The sequence below is a fragment of the Syngnathus typhle genome, linkage group LG4 (assembly GCF_033458585.1).
Source record: "Syngnathus typhle isolate RoL2023-S1 ecotype Sweden linkage group LG4, RoL_Styp_1.0, whole genome shotgun sequence".
In the NCBI taxonomy this organism is placed as follows: Eukaryota; Metazoa; Chordata; class Actinopteri; order Syngnathiformes; family Syngnathidae; genus Syngnathus; species Syngnathus typhle.
This window is the reverse complement of record NC_083741.1, coordinates 23,716,599-23,737,492: the sequence shown is the minus strand read 5'-3', so window position 1 is coordinate 23,737,492 and position 20,894 is coordinate 23,716,599. Positions and strand designations below refer to the sequence as shown.

At 46.2% G+C, this 20,894-nt stretch overlaps 1 protein-coding gene across 2 annotated transcripts in view; it reads left to right on the top strand.

Annotated features, from left to right (window-relative positions):
- The window catches only part of tshz3b (teashirt zinc finger homeobox 3b), a 23,446-nt gene extending 2,552 nt beyond the window's left edge, over window positions 1-20,894 (top strand). For both annotated transcript variants that reach the window (XM_061276497.1, XM_061276498.1), the window contains one exon: window positions 15,045-20,894. In XM_061276497.1, the coding sequence (XP_061132481.1) occupies window positions 15,045-18,571 (3,527 nt within the window). In that variant the 3' untranslated portion in view covers window positions 18,572-20,894. The remainder of the gene's footprint in view (window positions 1-15,044) is intronic.

Below are 20,894 nucleotides of genomic sequence, written 5' to 3'. Positions count from 1 at the left end.
TTAATAGTATGCCAATCGTTTATTGCCAGCTTTCATGCATTCCAGCTAATTAAAAATAATTAATGCATGAATTGTAATATTTCACTCGAGGCCCGCTCGCCCTACTTCCATCCATCTCGGCACATTCTATTTTTTTTTATGATTTTTTTTTTTTTTTTACACAAACTGTAGTCTCCAAAACACACACTCACGCACGCGCACACACATGCGCACACGTAATTGCATATGTGCAGCGGTGCATGTACACACGGCATGCTGCAGTGATTTTACACTACACATAAACAAGCATGCAACACTTTTGGTGCACGCACACACACATACACGCAGGCAGGCAGGCAGTTGTGAGAGTGGTAGAGTATTGAGTATTAGGCTAATCGCGAGGCGGAACGCTGGCTTGCTCCGTCGGAGAGACTTTGCTTCATATTTGATTTAATTGTCTGCCCTCTGACAGCCACATTCATCAATGGTCCTAATGGTCAATCACGCACACACCGAGCAGAGGGCCTCGCTTGATGGCAGCGTTTTAGGGCTAATGGACGCGACAGACGGACGCACGGACGGCCGGCCGGATGATCATTCTCTGGGCCATGAACATTTGATGAAGATCACTTGGACGTTTGGGCGAGAAATGTGTCGAAAAGAGGACTTTTGAAGCCAACTGAGCCGAGCGCTTTGACATACAACAATCTTTCTCGGGTGGGAATTGCGAGGCGTAAAATAGCCGCAAATGCCTCCAAATGAATTTCCAACGATGGTGAGCCGCAACAAAGGCAGGCTAGGCGAGCGGCTAGTCAATATACAAGCAGCCGCTAACCATGGCTGACTCAAATTGCTGACACCCATGTCACTCACCAGCTTATTCAATCCTTACACATTCAAAGTCACACACACGACAATGTACACTTTACAAGGAATGAACTAATAAATGCATATTTTTGTTATGACTCAATTAGTATGCTTGATTCTAAAACTATTTGATAGGCCTATTTTGAACCCAACTAGCTCAACTGACGCAGAAAAATGACAGTTTGAAATGAATCTACTGGTAATGTGGAGGGATTTACATCCCATGAAGATCCTAATGGCCGGGTCTTCATGATATCACCGTCCATATGTATTTATATGCCTTTCGTTGTGTTTGTCAGGGATACATACAAAGTCGGTCCATCCGTCTGTCTGTCCAAGTCTGGCCCGGCCGGCCGGCACGTGGTCAGGAAGCGTAGAAAGCCAGCAGATTGATTGCGGGAGTTAGGTCAGGACGGCAAAGTGATTGTCCTTGATTGCACATTTGAACGATGCGGCGTATGATCAGCGCGGCGCCAGTCAACCATCACGCTGCTTCGACGGAGATGGGCTGGAAAATCAGGTTAAAGGTTGGCCCCAAAACTCCCCCACGGGCCGCCTAGCAATTTTTGTACTAGCAGGTAGGACCAGGCTTTGAGAGGTCCCACGCTCACCATTGTGCTCATTGTTTGAGTCAGGGGAAAAGCAGTTTTCTTAAAGTTAGTTGCCAGGACTTTACTCTTTGGGCCCTGTTGGATTTTTACAAGGTCCTGCTGAGTAGAGTTTCTGGTGACTGGCGGGCGTCCTTCATGACACAAAGCCGTAGTAGACTGAGTCGTGGGGTACCATCTTGCGGTCACTCATTCAAAGTTTCTAAGTGGACGACTAGCGATGCCCAAATGGCTTTGGACCTGGTTCTGATGGTGGTGGCAAAGCGGCTGATATTTATGATATGTGTGTGTGTGTGTTAAATCGCAGCAGCGAGAGATTCATCATAGTGCATGCGCCTTAGCAATGCAACTCGTATCAGAGCATTAAACACACACGGACACGCACGCACGCACACACACAAGTTGCGTGTCTTGATATAATGCCTCGTCGACGAAGGCCTCCCCTTTCCCCGTTGTGCCAATGTAGTGTTTAATTTGCGCCCCGCGTCCACGTCGGGCGCCGCTAATGAAACACGTAAACATAATGAAGCTAATTAACCTTGTTTAAAGCAGCTTGGGATAATTATTGTCTTAATTAAGAGAGTAAAAACGCCTTGAAAAGCACCAGCCTTTTCTTTTTCTTTTTAACGAGCAGCCGTGCTGCTCGTGGTTGTCGTTAGCTGTGATGTCATTAAAAGCCACGCCGCGCGTCCTTTGCTGATGATGACAAGCCATTGAAATGGCTCCATTTCTTCGCAATATTGTTCCTGCAATGAAATGGACTTTTTGAAGGCGATAATCTACTCCAAAGTGTCTATCTTGATCGTGCTGTTTTTGTTTCGCTCGAGGTTGTGGCACTTTTGGAACTTTTGGGGCGGAGTCTGCATGACTGAATATATCTGATTGTGTGCTCCCTAAATTTGCTTCCTGGGAAACAAAAACAGAGTAGAGGGCAAGAACTTTGGGTTCGGGCATTTTTGGGAAGGAGGTCCAGGATGTTTCGGGTTCTGCAGTACTATTGGATTAAAAGTTTTTCCTTTCCAAACTTGAGCTCCTGGGAGTTTGTTTTTTTGGAAGCAGTCCAGGCTGATGTTTGGAATTTTGAACAAATTTGACTCTGTCCTTTTTAGTTGGAGGAACTGAAAAATGGAGCAGGCTCGTTATCTTTTGAAAAAAGTCTTCAAATGTGGTTCTGGGGTCAGATTTCGGCTTGGATGATTTGAATTCCAGGAATGAAAAGATTTTTTGTTGAAATGACATTGTTAATGTATTGGAACATAAAAAAGAACTTTGAAGATGGCGATTGAGTCTGCAGTTCTGAGCCTCACACTTTAATGATGCCCTTCCGAGGAAATCACAGTGTCCCATCACTGGCGAGATTTTCTTTAGGTACCATTGTACAGGGAGGGAGGTTTGTTTGGGAAAGGCGGGTATGTGCCCCCCTTCCCGTCCTTCCTTCAAGATAAGTGGCTGACGGTTTCTAAGCACGCTTCCCTTCCCGCTCCCCTCTGCGTGGAATCCATTATGTTGACAGCTGTCAATTAGAGGCGCCTTGGTCTGCCTTGGTTCCACGTTCTCGCCACCGCTTGACGCTGTCACTTGCTCTCCCGCGTTGGCCTCGGGCACCGTCACCATCAGCGGCAACAGCCAACAGTCAATAGCTGACACATCAGCGCTCATTCCTTAAATTGGCTCACGAGATGGCCCGCACTCCGCTTTGCTTCTCTCCCCCCCCCCCCCCCCCCATGGAGAGCGTTTGGCCAGAGGATGCCGTACTTTCAAATGTGGCGGAATGTTTTGATGAGTTCAATATTTACGGCCTTTACACCCTGCCCAGACAAGGTGCAATTTTCATTATAGCTCCTTTTCATTTTACTCTGAATTGCTTTCTCTTACTTTGTTTGCTTATTTTTACCGATTTCAATTTTGAACAAACACTTTGCTGTATTTACTTTTAGTGTTAGCTCTAGTTTGATATGTATTGACTATTTATCAAGTGCAAAATAAAAAATAAAGTCACTGCGTTGTGTAGAAAGGGAAAAAAGGACCATTTTCTAAAGACGGTTGGACCATCTTTTTTCTGTTCAGCACCACAGAAGTAAACTTTTTTTTTTTTAAATGACCCCAAAGCTCATGTATGACTTTAGGAACATTTCTGATATAATTGCAGGATTTACATTTTATTTTATTCCGCGGCCCAACATTTTTCAGTTCAATTTTAGTTCTTTTATTGGGTTTCTTTGTAACCTTGGTCAAGGTATAATGAAAGCGATGCCATATCTGATCATAGTGGCCTTATGTTTTCAACAGTGTTCCAAAAAGTCTTTCATTTGATCAGAATGGGATCAAAAACGTCCTTAAAAATTCAAAGGTACTTTAAAAGTCGACAAAAAAAGTCCCGGAATATATTACATTGGATTAAAGTGGTTTAAACTGAACCCCTCAAATTAAAAAAAAAATATTAAGAACGTCTTCCAATTCAAACATGGTGATTTTGAAAATGTCTTCAAAAATGCTTAGATCACCATATTCAGTCTTAGGTTTGAACAAAGTTTTATCAAGGTGTCATTAAAAATAATAGAGTCTTTCACGTTCTCAAAATTGGTCAGTATAATTGAAACAAACAAACAAACGTAATATTCGTTATTGTTAAAAATGATTGGGAAAAAAAACTTGACAGAGTGTGCAGACAAGATCGACTTGAGCTTTTTAGCATTCTTGTTATTCAAGTGTTTAAACAATACAGATACATTCAAATGCTCCATTTTTAACATCCTTAATTGTCGTACATTTTTGAAAGCATGTTTAAGCGTGTGCGATTGTGTGTGTGTACGCACGTGTGTGTGTGTGTGTGTGAGAAGCGAGCGTAATCAAAGTTAGCCCGGGCTGACATCCTTCTCAAGCTGACAGCAGCTTCCTCTCCTCATACACACACACACACTCACACACTCGACAAACATTCTCCCTCCTCATTTTGTGTGGTGATGACTTTCAGATGCTCGCCAGCGTACGTGTTGTTGCGCAAACCGCAACCAAGAGGTGGCGCTCTCGTAGGATGCGAAAAGATGATGTGCTTTACGCCACCTGTCAGCTTCGCTTACAACACGTTCCTGAGTTCCTTATCTGGAAGTCCTTTTTTATTTTGACATTAAAATCCCTGCTCTGTCGTTTCTTTGTGGGAGCTTCAGATTCGATTTAAGCTTATTTTGGATTTTTGCCGGACGTTTTGGTCAAACCTACAGTACCATGGTCTAATGCTAGCTAAAAACAGAAAAAGCTCAAAAATAAACTGTCTGGTGAGAAGGAAGTCTACTTTTTCATTTGGTAGACTCGATGCTCGACATTTCACAAACACAAATGATCAAATCAACCAACAACTTATCTTGACAAGGACCGAATCAGTGGAAATGTTCTGTCTTCTGAATTCAGTCTCTCAAGTTCAGCAAGAAATATTCTGTGATTACTTCATGAAAGCAGACTGTTTATCTGAATCAAACATCTGCTTTTAATTTGTAACACAATGAGTGTTAGAGTAATTTTGCAACAAAGCACATGAAATCCAAAGGGACTAAATCAAAGTCCTCAAAGTAGCAAGCACGAGGACAACATCATCTACTGACAGGAACGGCGACAGCTGAACCAAAGACCGCACCCAGACCAGGGAACTAAATACAAGCTAACTGATGAGGCAATGGGGAACACCTGGCCAAGACACGACTGGCTGAGGAATCTGATTGGCTGATGCCAGAGCAGCCATCACCTGCTCAGGTGAACCTAACAAAAAGGACTCAAGACACAAGCTCCATAACAAATGTGAAACAAAAGCACTCATCATGACACTAAGCATCTTAGAACTGACACATTTGGTTGACATTTCATCCTGTTTTGCTAGTCTCGAGGAGCATCGCTGCTCGGTGTCGCTGGCGCGGATGTAGCAAACATCTGCAGTGAGCAGTTCAAGAGGGGCAGAAATGTGTCCGAGGACACGCACGGGTCGCCTCCCCCCTTTCTCCCCTCCGTTCGCTTTCATTAGCTGACTGGCAGGGTGGCACTTCTCAAGCTCATTAGCGGGCCAGGATTTATGGCGCGGCAGCGGCGGCGGCGGAGGAAAAGGAGGAAAAGGCATCTGTCAATAATTGCGGGGAGCGGCCACTCCCGTCTTTGCCGCCTTTGAAAGCTCATTAGTATGCGCTTATCAGCCACAAAGATCAAAAACATTACTCAGCCCCGCACACACCCCGCAGAGCGAGCCAGCTAGCTAGCGACGTTAATTAGCCACGGGCACCCTCGGAAATGCCGCTGCACACGCGGCTTCTTGTAGCTGGCTGCTCGGGGTTGTCTACGGGTGCGCTTGAGCTTGACGGCCTTTCCAGTGATGCCTTTCTTACAAAGGTGTGTCAGGTTGGGTGTAGGGAGGCAACATTTAGAAAACATGCACTAGCTGGCTAGCTAGCTAGCTAGCTAACATCGCTAGATCGATAGCTAGATAGATAGCTAGCTCGATAGCTAGCTTGACAGACAGACAGATAGACAGGAAAGGGTGTACTTGGCTTTGCCAACTCAGGGGTTGGGTCAGGTTACATGAAACCGTGTTGGAACGCGGCCATTTTGTCTTTTATTTGCAGGCCGGAAGCAAACTTATTCTTTTGTTCATCTTGGTCTCCTCACTTTGCTGTGATCCTTCATTTCCTCTCTTTGTCCTGACCCTGACTATCCTCGCTTCCTGCCTCTGTGTACACACATACACTGAGTGTGTGTGTTTGGTGTGTGTGTGTGTGTGTGTGTGTGTGTGTGTGTGTGTGTGTCTGTGTGCGTGCTCGTCGGTAGCTCGGGTTACAGCTCTGTAGCCGTCCAGTCTAAATAATAGTGCGGTGATGAATGGCAGCGTCGCATTCATATCCATCAACGGGCCCTTTTTTTTTTTTTTAGGAGCATCCATTTTGTGTTGAATCTGGGGGGGAAATGTGTGTGTGTGCACCAGGGTTATAGGTTTTCATTGTAGTTAGTTTTTATTGCATTTTGACTTAGTTTGTGAGGGGGTAATGCTTCATTTTTGTTTGTTTAGGTTAGGGTTAGTTTGGGGGGGAAATGCTTCATTTGAGTTTGTTTGTGTTTTGTAGGTTTGGTCATGGTTGATTTATTTTTGCCTGCTTATTGTACATTTTTAAATATAGTTGAGTGCAAGATACGTAAAAAGAGGTCAACTGCAATTCCCGACCACTGTTTGACTTTCCTTATCCTTTACGGCCGTGCGGTAATACCAAAATAAACACGTTTAAAAATCAACCCGAAAAAAACGTACGAGAGTCGCATTTCTGAAACGGCACCCCAGCAAGTTTAGCTCAGATTCAGAAAGTCGTTCGGGTACCATGTTTGTAAAAGTCAGTGTTATTTACCGCCTTTCATAAAATATTGATAGATTTGACGGATGTTTGGAATGAACCGAAATCTGCGGAAAACTACAATTTCTGTAAAAACAAGTATCCAGAAGAAGTCATTCTGGTCCAATAAATCACCAAGCTATAAACCCCCCAGATTTTATTGCAGCCATGAAACTTTAAATCACGTTTCAGCACAATGGCAAAATGGAGTTAGCCCACTCCACTTCCCAGTGGCTCGGATTTTCTGAGTGGCAATATGTACGTATATTCCTTCAAGTAAGCTAAGAACCATTTCAGAAGTGTTCCATTCATTCCCAGCCAAGTTTCCAGCCTGTTCAACGGCATACGATGATGGTCGTTTCAGCGCTAATACAGTCCCAGGACACAATAGTCGCAAATGTCTCTTAGCCAATGAGCTAACGGTTACTGCGTAGTTGTAAGCTAGCATGACATGAGTACATTTGTGACTGCCTTCCCTTCTTGCATTTCACCTTTTCCGTGAATGCAAAATATCTTTGTAGCTGCAATCCATTTACACGCATGTTGCTACATCTCTTTTTTTTTCGGAGCATCCCCCTTCCATGTCGTGCAGATGTGCTGATTTACGTCTGCTGGCGCTTATCCATCATCAACGGGTTGCTAGGCGATCACGGGCGGCAGCTGTTTGCATTTGACGGCGACAGAGGGGCCGTCAGTCAAGGCTTTTTCACCCGCGCCCCGATAATTAATCAAACGGCGGGAGAAAGATAATTAAAAAGATAGCCGGGTTAAGGCGGCCCATTTGGGTTTGTGGCGGCTCCTGTGACACCTGCAACCGTCGAGACTCACGGGGACGGACGGACGGACGGCAGGCAGGCAGGCGGGCGGGCGGGCAGGCAGGCAGGCGTGAGTGCTGATAAAAAAGCTTGCACTCACATGCAAGCTCCTTCATTAGCGGCGCACGAGGAGAGAAAAGCAGCCAGAGCGGCCAGAACTTGTTCACTGTTGACCGCCCACTCCATCAAAGCCACCGCTTTAATGTCAAGCGCGCCGAGGCCGCTTTCGTCCACACGCAAATGTTTTTTTAGTCTCGCAAAAAGAACACTTCAATTCAGCGCACTTGTGTGAACAAGGGAGAGGAAAAAAAATGGAGCTCATCTTAAATGTTTTGGATTCAAGTTAGGTTTCAAGGCAGTGCTGAGGAGTTGTTGGAGATGCTTTGAAAACAAGGCGGTGGGGATTTCATCTGAAGGGTCCAAGACAGCTTGAGCATTTCAAACCGTGTCAGGCCGCTTTTAAAGTTTGTTTTGAAGACTGCCAATTTGGCCTTCGGGCCTAGATTAGGGTTCTGAGATCATTTTGGGCTCAAAACCCTGGATCGGGGCTCCCAAGTTTTAAGATGAGGTCAGCGTGTCAAAGCTTGAGAGTGGTGTCAAAGATTTAAATGAAAATGTTGTAGTATGTGTTGATTGTCCGTTCTATTGTCCGATAATCGGCATTTTCATTTGTGGTTTCATTCTGCCGTAAGAGTCTACTCCAATATTTCGTTGTGGCAGTCTGGTGTCAAACTCTCACGTGCAGCCTCCCCCCCTCCCCAGACACATTTGTGCAAAAGCCAAATGTGGATCGTCATTGCATTTTCAGACCTAAATGATTATTTTGCCACTAAAAGTCCCTCCTGGCCTTGTTTTATCATTTGAGGTGTCACAAAGACTACCTCAAATTTGCCCTTCTTAAAGATCATTAAGTCATTTTCATAGAAAAATACTCAAAGTATTGCAGCGACTCAATCCATCAATAGACAAATGGTAACAAATTACAATGTGGATTGATCTCTCAAAAAACGCTCGCACATTTGTCTTGTGTCTTCAATCGGGTCAGAATGCACACCTTCTTTCCCTGCTGAGTCGTGTGGTGTGTGTGTGTGTGTGTGTGTGTGTGTAGAACCCGGAGCGAGCCCGGGGGCTGAATGAGTACAGCAGAGAAAAGGTACAAAGCAAAAAAAAAGAAAAAAAATGTTAAAAGCTGACTGATGTTGGGCGTCTGCCTCGAAAGTTGCTGCGCTCGCCGCTGGCCACACGCACACACACACACGTGTGTAGAGGGCTTGTGTGGCTTTAACGTGCGGTGAGGGCAAAATGGAGATTCTCGCCACCCACGTCACTGGCCTCTTAAAGTCACAGATACTACATCTTTCTTTTTGCTGATTCATTGACTTTGATTTCTTTTCTTTTTGGGTTGTGCCAACAGGGCAGAGGGGGCAAGTTGCTGTAAAAGTTTGGCTCTTCTGTGCCACGAAAGCAGCTTAGCTGCATGCTAATCAGCCTTTGTTTGGATTTGACACGCCAAGGGATTGTGTGGCGTGAAATGTTTGCAAACAGCTGTTGTCGAAAAAGAGATTTCACTTGATGCCAAACAGGCTACAGGAATCGACCCTTCGTCATCCTCTATAATCCTGCTTTTTAGGTCGATAGAAAGTGGTGGCTTAAATGGACATTTTTGGCCGCCAATATTGATGTATATTGTGCACTAAGTTTGTTCATTTAATCAAGATTTGGTTGATATAAACACATCGGGAGATCGGTACACTGGTTGTACAATCATTTGCTAAATTCGACGTGTTGAAATGCGGATAAGGTGATTTTAAATAAGGTGTTTTTATTTTGCGGCGGTGTTTGAAATGTGTCGCTTGGCTTCAAAAGTTGGGCAAGGTCTGTTCTATGCTGCAAAATAAACACGAATCATTTCCCTTCCCCGTGAAAGACACTTTGGAGAGTTGTTGGGAGTCGTCGTGGCGCCCACGCTTTTTTAAAAGAAGCGGCTGTCTCGTAAATTCAGCTCTCATGTTATCTTTTCGCACACGTGTAAGACATTTGAACAAATCGCTCAACATCCTGTTGGTCGTGGCGTGCGTGCCTTTTGGTCTTCCGCCACATTTGTTTCAAATGAGTGTCAAGTGACGGCCGGCGGCCGGCCTTCAAGCTAACATGCTAATGTTTGGAATATCTCTAGCTATCGAGCTAGCAAGCTAGCCAGTTATCTAGTCAGCGAGCTATCGAGCTCGCTAGCTGGTATTGAGCGTAACTTTAGCGCAAAAAGTACAACGGCATTGGTGACGTGTGGCAAGGAATGAGGAATTGTGGACTTATATCACTCGCTAAGGTTTTTTCCCTTTGCTGTAACATTACCTACCCACCAAAACATTCTGCTGGCAAGCTCTTCTTCAAAGTTCAAAGTAAGAAAAATACATCATTTACAACAACCTATAAAGCAACAAGAACCGCTGGAGGGAGCTGATCAGTCGACACACAAAACTGGTGAAAAGTAAAACCTGATCATGACAATATATTGGCACTTTTTCTTGGGACATTCTCTCCACGCTCGGCTTTGTTTTGGCTTCTTCCACTCACACCGTTATAGCAGCTGGACACTCACTACTTTAGACATCTAGAAACGCTGCCAGGGGTGTGTTGACTTTTGTGACGTGCGTGTGTTAGCAGATGTGGTGGATTTTTGGGCCCCAAAGTCAGTGGTTTACAATTGCTCCCGAGTTGTTATGCTTGTAGTTACTATGACGACCGAGGGTTACGTCATCGGTTCGCGACTGGGCTTTATTTTCACCACCCTTTGGACATCTAATATGATGTCATAGAAGTTACAGTAAATAAAAGCGTAACCATCAGTAAGAATTGGTTTTACCATGACAACAATTTTCTTTCATTTGACCATTTTGAAAATATCTTTATTGGATTATATACATTTTACGTAGAAAAGCCTTGCCGTTTTTATTCCATTTTCATCATCATATATAACTTCTTGAAGATTTTATTTGTATTGGTTCATTGAAACATATTTTTAATGTGTTTAATTTCATGCTTTCATTTCCTTTAACTGATTTGGCTTTTCTTTGGTAGAGTTTCATTTTCATTTGTATATCTTTTTATTTTTATTTTGATTAGTGGTTCTATGAAAATCTATGATTTGTATGTGTACATTTCTATATAATATATTTCTATACATAGTTGATCTTTCTATAGATTTTATTGAGACTTTTTTTTATTTCCCATTTTGGTTTTGTATTTATGTTACTGTATTTTTGGCCGATATGGTGTGATGACTGGCCAGAGGAATTTTTGAACTGTTGGATTTTTTGGCAAACGACCTTGTGCACGCAAACATGTATGGAAACACACGTAAAAGGAAACTATTGATCCTAAAAACACCACTGTGTGTGTGTGTTTGTGTGCGTGCGTGCGTGTGCTTGGCGTACAAGCACATTGGCTTTTTTTATGAGTTTAATAAATCACCTTTGTTGTCAATCAAGCAGCGGTGAATAATTGGATGCGTCTGCGGCCCGGCGTGATGGATTATAAATCATTCCAGATTAAATTAAAAGATAATGCGCAATTTTAATGGTTTGTGTTTTGCATTCTAAATTGCCTCCAAGCGCCCCGGCCTTTATTGCCTCCCCCCCTTCCGTATTTCCTCCGTAATGTTGCGCCCCTTTATTTATTTTTTTTGTAAAATATATTTCTTTTATTGCTCCCAATCTTCACTTGGCCGCCTCTATTTTGCCATTTGTATACGCACATAATCGCACAACATTTGATTAGATGGTGATAATCTGAGTGGAAGCAGAGACCTCCGCCAATCTTGTTTGAATCCAATCATTAACAGTACTATGTCCTCATTTACGTAAATTGGCAAATTGGTTCATTTGGTGCAAAGCTCGTGCGACTTCACCGTCTGAATTTTACGTCAGTATCTTTGTAAATGTTCTTGCTATGTCATCTTTTAATCAATGCAATATAAATATAAAAGATTACGTCCAAACTTGATTGAAATTAGTTTGGGATAATTAGCATGCTAACTTGTTCGCAAACCCTTCACCTCAAGTTACAAGGTATCATTCGTTGTTGTTTGTTTTTGTCAACAAAAGGTCATAAAAAGAACAGCTTGTGATGCCGAGCAAGTTTTCCTTGGCGGAGGTAGCGTGAGCAAAGTCATAAAGCGCGATTTCCCGTCCATTAGCGTGTGGAAGGGGAGCGCGGCGTTCCCGTAATGGCCTCCACTGCTTGCTTGACGGGCCCGTAAAGTGATCCTGTCACTTTATTTACGTGGCGCGCTGATTTACTGGGAGGCAGGCAGACAGGCGCGCTCCCGAGATGGGATGACATCTTTTGATCAGCACTGTCCAAACAGATCACCATACGCACGCACACGCCGAGTGCGTGTCAGGACGTGTGTGTGCCCGTGTGTGTGTGTGTCCACACTTCCTGTTTGGCTGCATGTTGTTGCTGCGAGTGTTTAAGCAGACAAAAAGTGCTTTGGTGAGAAAATGCCTCAAAAGCCAAGCCCTTGTTAATGGTTATGATGTTGGCCGTCACCATGACAACCATATTTACAGTGGCTATAAAAAGTCTACACACCCCTGTTCAGGCTTCTAAAAGCAAAAAGGGAAACACACACACACACTGATAGCTGACTAATTTGTCAAATGACAACGATTACGCGTTATCGATTCTCACGTTCAATGAAGTTCATCATCACGAAGAGGGGATGGCGTTCAAGGATCTCGTCAAGTGGCAGACTTGCCTGTTCAATTATTATTATTGATATTATTTTTATTTTGTTGCCGTGAAACTGATACTGATGATTGCCGCATCATTGTAGCTTGTCCCGATTGATGATTGTGACATCATATTGATATCTTTTCAAATGATTTGCTTTTGTGTCATAGCCTGCTCGCTTTTTGAAATAACAATCCTATTAGTCTTGTTGTTTTTCATTCCTATTCGTTCGTCTGATTTAACAGTTGTTTAATGGATTTATTGTTCGTCACAAATAAGAGTAACATTTTTGACCACATTGGTTTTAGAAAGGGATTACTTCTATTTACAGTTGTCGTACAGTAAAAATAGCCGACATATTGTTGACGTTTAGCCAAAGGAGGCTCGCAAGCCGCACTCCCTCCTGTAGATAAAAGTCATTCTTTGCTCAGCACGACGCTTCTGCTGCTAATTAAAACAGAACCTGCATGCTGGCCCGGGTGTGCATATTCCTCGGCAAGTGTGTGTGTGTGTGCGCGCGTGTTGAAATGATCGCACTATCTGAGGTCATAGCGGTGCGAGGCTCACAACATGGATGGCGGCCACAAGCCTCGCGGATCACGTTTTTGCGTGCGTGTGTCGCCACGAGGTTGACTTAAGTCCAAAACTGGGATCCATCCTCATTTGCCCTTCCTATAGTTGAAAGATTTTCCCGTAGACACGAATAGAGAAAGATACTCAAGGTAAAGGCAAAGTCTTTGCTTTCTACCATTTGGAAGCAGCATAACAGCTAAGTGCTGACACAGCAAGTTTGCCACAAAGCATTTCTCAGCGGTGCACTTCATTCAACTTTTCTAATGATTGTCATCTACTTATTTGGAAGTCCCAGGATGTGCTGTTTTCAGCCCAATTTGTCCTATAGTGTCCCTTAAAGTTCCAGTTCATGATGTCCCACAAGGTCCCATAATGACCCGCGAAGATCATTTGGCCGAGCAGACATGCAGAGAGCGTCTGGCACGGGGAGGTGATCAGCGTGAGTGCAAGTTCTCAAGCACAGTTCATCAATGACTTTCATCACAGATTGGCCACAAAATGACATATTAGGCATCCAAGTGTGTTTTCAGGCCATGGTGGAGGTCATCATCAATCTCTTCTGGATGTTTGCCTCATGTTGACGATTTTTCCCGTCACCGTGGCTGTTGAGCTGTCACGCTAGCAGCTGCTTGTCGGCAAACAAACGCGTCAAGCAAATGACGCGCGCTCGTCGTTTCATTTAAGCCGTGCGTTTGTTTCGACCGCTCGCCACGGCAGGTGCTCGCACGTCGGCCTCGCCGCCTTCGGCCTCGCCGGCTTCGCGCTCGTCTCCGGTAAACAGCTGTTGTTCGGCAACAGATGGCCGATGTGCCCGCCGAAACACGGGAGGCGCTCAAAGAATGACATACGGACGAGGGACTTAAATATTGCATCAAAACACACCACGGACTTTCACACAGATTCAGCAAAATAGCCACAACTGATTTTTACACGATGCTAATGCGATGCTCGCAAGTGCCACACATTTGTCTCAATCATTTTTCGTGTGCTAGGTGTGGAAGAAGACTGGCTACGTCTGTGAGATCAACTTTTGATGTCGCATCGCTTGGGGTTTGAGATCAGCATAGATTTTGCTCTCAAAATCTTGGCTTGTGTCCATAGCGGGGGAGGGGAGATGCTAACAAAGTTGGATGATGGGCAGGTGTGAGTCGGTAGTAGAACGTGTGTCGCGTGACTAAGTTTAGAATTTTTCGTCTTCGTCACGCAGCTACAGAATAGCTTTGTCGTCGTAACGCGATTCATCACGGTCGTGTCGTTTCTTAGCTGGCTAGTTGAGTCAATGGCGCTAAGCTTTCCAGCAATAAAATTGATTGTGCGTTGTGCTTTTTAATCATCTTGTGATCTTCCATCCCTCCGATAGATTCCCACGTTCATGGGCGTGCTTTCATTCGTCTTGATTTTTCCTTGCCGCGCTTCTTAAACAGAAGCTATTTTCTTCTAAATTGAAAGCCCGAAGCGCACACGGGCTCCCTGGCTGGCTGGCCCGCCGGCTAAACTGTAAATAATAACGCCAAAGTTTTTCTAATCTCTGGTAATTGAAGCAAATGGCTTTTTGCGTGGCGGCGGCGGCACGGAGATTTGTCGCACGTAACATTCATTTTTATTTACGAGGCGAGCTGAGCGGCGTAATGAGTGAGGAGGCACGCTTAATTGAAACGGCGAGGGTGTCTGTTCGGGAAAGCATTAGAGGCGGCCCACGTATTAATTGACAGACAGGAAGTGCCGTCTCCGAGGTTGATACAAGTAATTTATTACTTCTGAAACCGCCGCCGCCGCCGCCGCAACGTGCTTCATTAATTTCAAATTTAGTTTTAATTTCAAGCTGTTGCCCCTTGAGAGGAAGAAGAAGAAGGTGACGAGTGATGTTTGATCACCCCGTCCCCACACCCCCACCCCTGCTTCTCTTGCCGCCCGCTAATGCTCTCCAGCGCAGAACAAAGACGGGATTCCGAGTGTCACAAGCCTTTGTCACGAGGAATAGTCTGCCAGAAAAATAGGCCGACGGGGGATGAACTTGACCTTGTGTTTGCCAGAAGAAAAAAAAAAACTGTGGTACAACGTAGGCCAAGCACCATTTCTAACAAATGTTCCTTTTTGCTCCCTCGTAGCATACGTCCCCGAGGACGAGAAGGAAGCGGCGCTGCTGGATAACGATCCGGAGGGAGAGGACTCAGCGCCGGAAGCCGAGGAACCCGCCGCCAAGTTCCTTTGCCGGGACGGTAATGACGGACTGGGGTCCGGACACGACCTCCGTGACTCACCCACCGCCGCCGACTTCTCCGGCCAAGAGATGGACAGCGAGTCTCACCAGAGCGAATCTAGTGACGGATTGTCGGACTTTGAGAGCCCGCCGCTCAAAACAGAGGAGGACATTCTCCTTTTTAAAGACCCAGCCAGTGTTCTGTCGCTGTCCTCCGCAGCCATGACGGCGGCGGACAACGCCGCCACCCCGGGCAGCGGCGATGAAGCCGTGCTTTCGGCCTCCGTGCTTTCCAGCTCCACCTCGGTGGCTGACAGTCTGGAGAGGATGAAGGCCATCTACACCTCTTTCTTGACCAACTCCTACTGGTCTAGCCTAAATCTAAACCTGAGCCAGCCGCCACAGGAGAAGCCCCCTCGCAGCCACAGTAGCAGCAGTAGCAGCAGTAGTAGCAGCAGCTGCGGTAGCGGCGGATACGACTGGCACCAGACAGCCGTCGCCAAAACCCTTCAGCAGGCCTCACAGAACCACCAGAGCCGACTGGCCTTGACCCAGCACCCCTCGGTGACCCTGTCGGCGCCGTCTGCCGAGCCGAGCCTCTTTAGCACCGTGCAGCTCTACCGCCAGAGCTCCAAACTCTACGGCTCCATCTTCACCGGTGCCAGCAAGTTCCGCTGCAAAGACTGCAGCGGCGCCTACGACACCCTGGTGGAGCTCACGGTGCACATGAACGAGACCGGACACTACCGGGACGACAACCACGAGGTGGACAGCGAGGGCACCAAGCGCTGGTCCAAACCTAGGAAACGCTCCTTGCTCGAGATGGAAGGAAAGGAGGATGCGCAGAAGGTTCTCAAGTGCATGTACTGCGGACACTCCTTTGAGTCCCTCCAGGATTTAAGTGTCCACATGATTAAGACCAAACACTACCAAAAAGTGCCTCTGAAGGAGCCCGTGACTCCGATGGCAGCTAAGATCATCTCGGCTCGGAAAAGAGCCCCCGTGGAGCTGGACGTCCCCAGCTCGCCGGACTCCAATGGAGGGACCACGCCCAAACCGGCCTGCCTGACTGATGCCAATGAGCTTCTCCAGAGGACGGCCCACCCCTACATCACGCCCAACAACCGCTACGGGCACCAGAACGGCGCCAGCTATGCCTGGCAGTTTGAGTCACGCAAGTCCCAAATCCTCAAATGCATGGAGTGCGGCAGCTCGCATGACACCCTGCAGGAGCTCACCGCCCATATGATGGTGACCGGACACTTTATCAAAGTCACCAACTCTGCAATCAAGAGGGGCAAACCTATCGTGGAGACGCCCAGTCCGGCATCCACGCCGACCGTGGAAGAGAAAGTCCAGTCGGTTCCCTTGGCCGCCACCACCTTCTCGCCGCCACCCGCCCCGGCTCCTCCTCCCCCTCCCACCAGCGTCTCGCCTGCCGCCATGGCAGTGGAGATCAAAAAGGAGGAGAAAGAAGAGGAATGTACTAAAGAATCCTTTGTTAACACAAACTCAAACAAGATGTCAGGAATTGAGGAGGAAACTGAGGAGAAGTTTGACATCTCGTCAAAGTACACATATCTGACAGAGGAAGATCTGGACGCAAGTCCCAAAGGCGGTCTGGACATCCTCAAGTCATTGGAGAACACGGTGACCTCCGCCATCAACAAAGCCCAGAACGGAGCTCCGAGCTGGGGAGGCTACCCGAGCATCCACGCCGCCTACCAGCTCCCCAACATCATGAAGCTCTCTCTCGGGAACTCGGGAAAGAACTCTCCAGTAAAGTACATGTTCCCTGGGGCCGAGATCCTGTCGCCCGGCGGCAAAAAACAGATGCTGGTATCTCCTCCCAATTGCCAAACATCGCCGCTTTCCAAAAACAACTTTCACGCCATGGAGGAGCTTGTAAAGAAGGTGACGGAGAAAGTGGCAAAAGTAGAGGAGAAGATGAGGGAACCGGCAGGCGTGGCGAGGTGTTCCCCCATGAGAACCACGCCGTCACCGTGCCACAGTGAGGCAGATGACTCTCCGAGAGGGGACTCTCCGAAGGACGCCAAAAGAGGAGGCTGTAAAACTCCCCCCGAGAATGTGACAAACGGAGCGAACCACAAGGAGACTAACGGAGACGGCAGTGCGAGGGAACCCACGGAGAACGGCGTGGCCTCGCCTCAGCCCGGGTCCCTCTGCGGCAGCACGGCCATCATCACCGACCATCCGCCCCCGGAGCAGCCCTTCGTCAACCCGCTGAGCGCCCTGCAGTCGGTCATGAACGCCCACCTGGGCAAGGCCGCCAAGCCCGCCCTGCCCTCTCTGGACCCCATGAGTATGCTCTTCAAGATGAGCAACAGCCTAGCCGAGAAGGCAGCGGTGGCGGCATCCACGCCGCCCGCCCAGGCCAAGAAATCCGCCAGCGACCACCACCTGGATCGCTACTTCTACCAGCCGAACCTCAGCGGCAACGACCAACCGATGGATCTCACCAAAGGCAAGCACGCCGACAAAAGCGCGTCGCCTTCCCCCACGGTGGCCATGACCAAAGCCTCTGCCGCCGTCGCCTCCTTCATGTCCTCATCCCCCCTGAAGGAGAATGCCCTGTCTGACATCTCTGACATGCTGAGGAACCTCACGGAGAGCCAGGCCATCTCCAAGGCCTCCACGCCCACCAGCTTGTCGGAGCGCTCCGACGTGGAGGGCGCCACCCAGGAGGAAGCGGAGGAGGTGTCGCCGGCTCAGAAGCGCAAAGGCCGCCAGTCCAACTGGAACCCGCAGCACCTCCTCATCCTGCAGGCCCAGTTCGCCTCCAGCCTGAGGCAAACCGCCGACGGCAAGTACATGATGTCGGACCTGAGCCCGCAGGAGAGGATGCACATCTCCCGCTTCACCGGCCTCTCCATGACCACCATCTCCCACTGGCTTGCCAACGTCAAGTACCAGTTGCGCAGGACCGGCGGCACCAAGTTCCTGAAGAACCTGGACTCGGGCCACCCGGTGTTCTTCTGCAGCGACTGCGCCTCGCAGATCCGCTCCCCGTCCACCTACGTCAGCCACCTGGAGGCGCACCTTGGCTTCAGGCTGCGGGACCTGGCCAAGCTCTCCGGAGAGCAGCTCTTGGGTCAGATCTCCCGGCAGCGCCTCCACAAAGGACTCTCTGACAAACTCCTGGCCCATTTGCATCCGTCCAGCCGCCCTTTGCCCTCGTCCCTGCCGTCCTTTCCCGTGACCCTGCCCTCGTCCCTGCCCGCCCCCGATTCGGGGGCTGCGGCGGCCTCCCCCAACGGCGATGAGGACGAGGGGGGCGCTGCGGCGGCGCACCAGTGCAAACTGTGCAACCGGACTTTTGCTAGCAAGCACGCCGTCAAACTGCACCTCAGCAAGACTCACGGGAAGTCCCCGGAGGACCACCTCATGTACGTTTGCGAGCTAGACAAACAGTAGCGCGGATGACGTGACTTTACCCGACTTGACCGTACTCGGATTCAGGACAGGCTGCCAAATAAAGGACAGCTGAGAGATTTTTTTTTTTGGTCTCGATTTCCTGTGTTGGAGGCACAGAACGTTATGCAAACCTCCAAATATGAGCCCCGAGACACAAGATAGGAAAAAGAAAGAAAAAAAAAAATCTTACAAATGTTGTAGTGTAAATGAAATTGCTTTTTATTTCCACATGTGGTAAAATTGCATGCATCAAGAAAAAAAACATGACATCTGCTGATTTTTGGGGGGGGATATTTTCTTTCAGCCATCTCTTGTTTTTACTCGTATGTACCCATGAGGTTTACGGCTGCACTGGAAAGTCACATAAATAACGATCAACCTACCAGAATAACGGGGGCAAATAATAGTGTGAGCACAGAGCTGTTATGTTAGGAGACGTAAATATCAAAATGGAGTTCTTGTTTGTCATTTGTGAAAGTTGCGCTAAGCTTTAATTGTAATGCTTCAATTAAATTTTCATTAAATGTATCATTTTCCAATGGCGATGAACACGCCATTCTCTGACTTTATTCTCATCAAATTGCATAATCATTCCGATTTTTTTTCCCCCCTCTTGTAAAATTTTTCAAAATGTCAGACTTTTTGTAAGTCCAAATATTTGGATTTTTCTGACATGCAATGATCCCTTTTTTAAAATTGTAAAATTCCAACTTCTTCCATCTCATAAAATGATGACCATTGTTGCAAACCTGATATGTTTTTTTTGTCTTGATATTTTTGCCGCCTTCTTTGTCAGAAAATCACAACAGATTTTTCAAAAGTTTAATGATTGCGTTTATTTTGTCATGTAATTGGTTTCGGCCCATAAAAATCCGAAAATAACAGCCTCTCTCTCTCAGCATCCCGCTTTGTAAAAATAGTGACTTTTGTTTTACTGCAATGAAGTTTTTTGTTTTCTTTTCTTTCATGATTGGACTATTAGCTTTCAGTGTGGCCCTACTGCTCTGTGTAAACAAATGCACTTCGAATGCTAACTTTTACCCTCTTTGAGTGCCGAAAAGGGAGAAAAAAAAAACATCTTTTTTTTTCTTTTTTATTATTACACATTGTCACCCATTTGTCTTCATTGTTATAAGGCGGGGCAAAACATTGTGTGACTGTTCAGGGACCTCCTTTTCTTCAGGTCTGTGTAAAATATGTAAAGATATATAAATATATAAAACATGACGTATTAATTCCTGTTTAAATTATACATCCTTCCTATATTTTTTAATTTAAAGAAAAGAAACAGAAGAAGAATGACTGCTGGTGCACAGTAAACAAAGACATTAATGATATTGTTTTGCACAAGACTTGTTTTTTATACGTGTATTATTTAATCAAATGATAAAACAAAAACAAAAAAAGGGAAGGAAAAACCTTTTTTTTTAAAACGGCATCATTCTGACTGGAAGTAAAAGTCGTGCTCAAAGGGTTGAAAAGCCTTTTTAATCACCTTACACGTGGAAAAAAAATTGGGGTCAGGGGTAGACGTCACTTTGTCATTTTCTTATTTATAAGCATTTTGGTTGACTCGGCCGTGTGGCCACAATGCAGCTTTATCTTTGTGGATTCGAAGGGGGGGGGGGGGGTATGTGACGGGTAACCATGGTTACGCTGCGTTCACAACCCTCCTCACTAATTGGCGTGTAAATACAAAGTGTAAAATACCAAGCATGTAAAGAGCACACTGTCCTTTTCTTTCTCAATGTTGTTGTACTTGACAATGGAAACATTCACATTGTTATTATTACGATCATTATGAGAACATTGTTTTCTACCGCAGCATTAAAAAAATGAACCTGTTTTTTTGCACCTATGCTTTGTGACTGCTTTGTTTTCACTAAAGTGTTGCGGACACATCCAAACACGCAACAGCAACTATCAAAATAGTTTCAAATTTAAAATAAGAAAGAAAAGAATATGAAATATTTTTTTACAAATTACACAGGTGTATTTTTTTCTATGAAAAGAAAATGCCACAAAAAGATGTTTAATAGTGTGTCGTTTTAGTTGATGCAATTAAGATTTTTTGTTTTTTTACTCAAAAACATATGCTGTATAATACTGATAATACTGTAGATGGACTGCAAAACATACAGAAAGCCTGGACACACACGCACACACGAAGAGCCAGTTGTGTGCAAGGACTTCATTTGCAGTGACAAGGTGTGACAGTGTGTGAAAATGTCAGGCGTCATATTTAAAGCTCTCATTAGCCTCAAAGAAACCAGGCACTAAATTCAACTCTATTTCTCTCTGGTGCGCCCAAACGCTTTCAAAT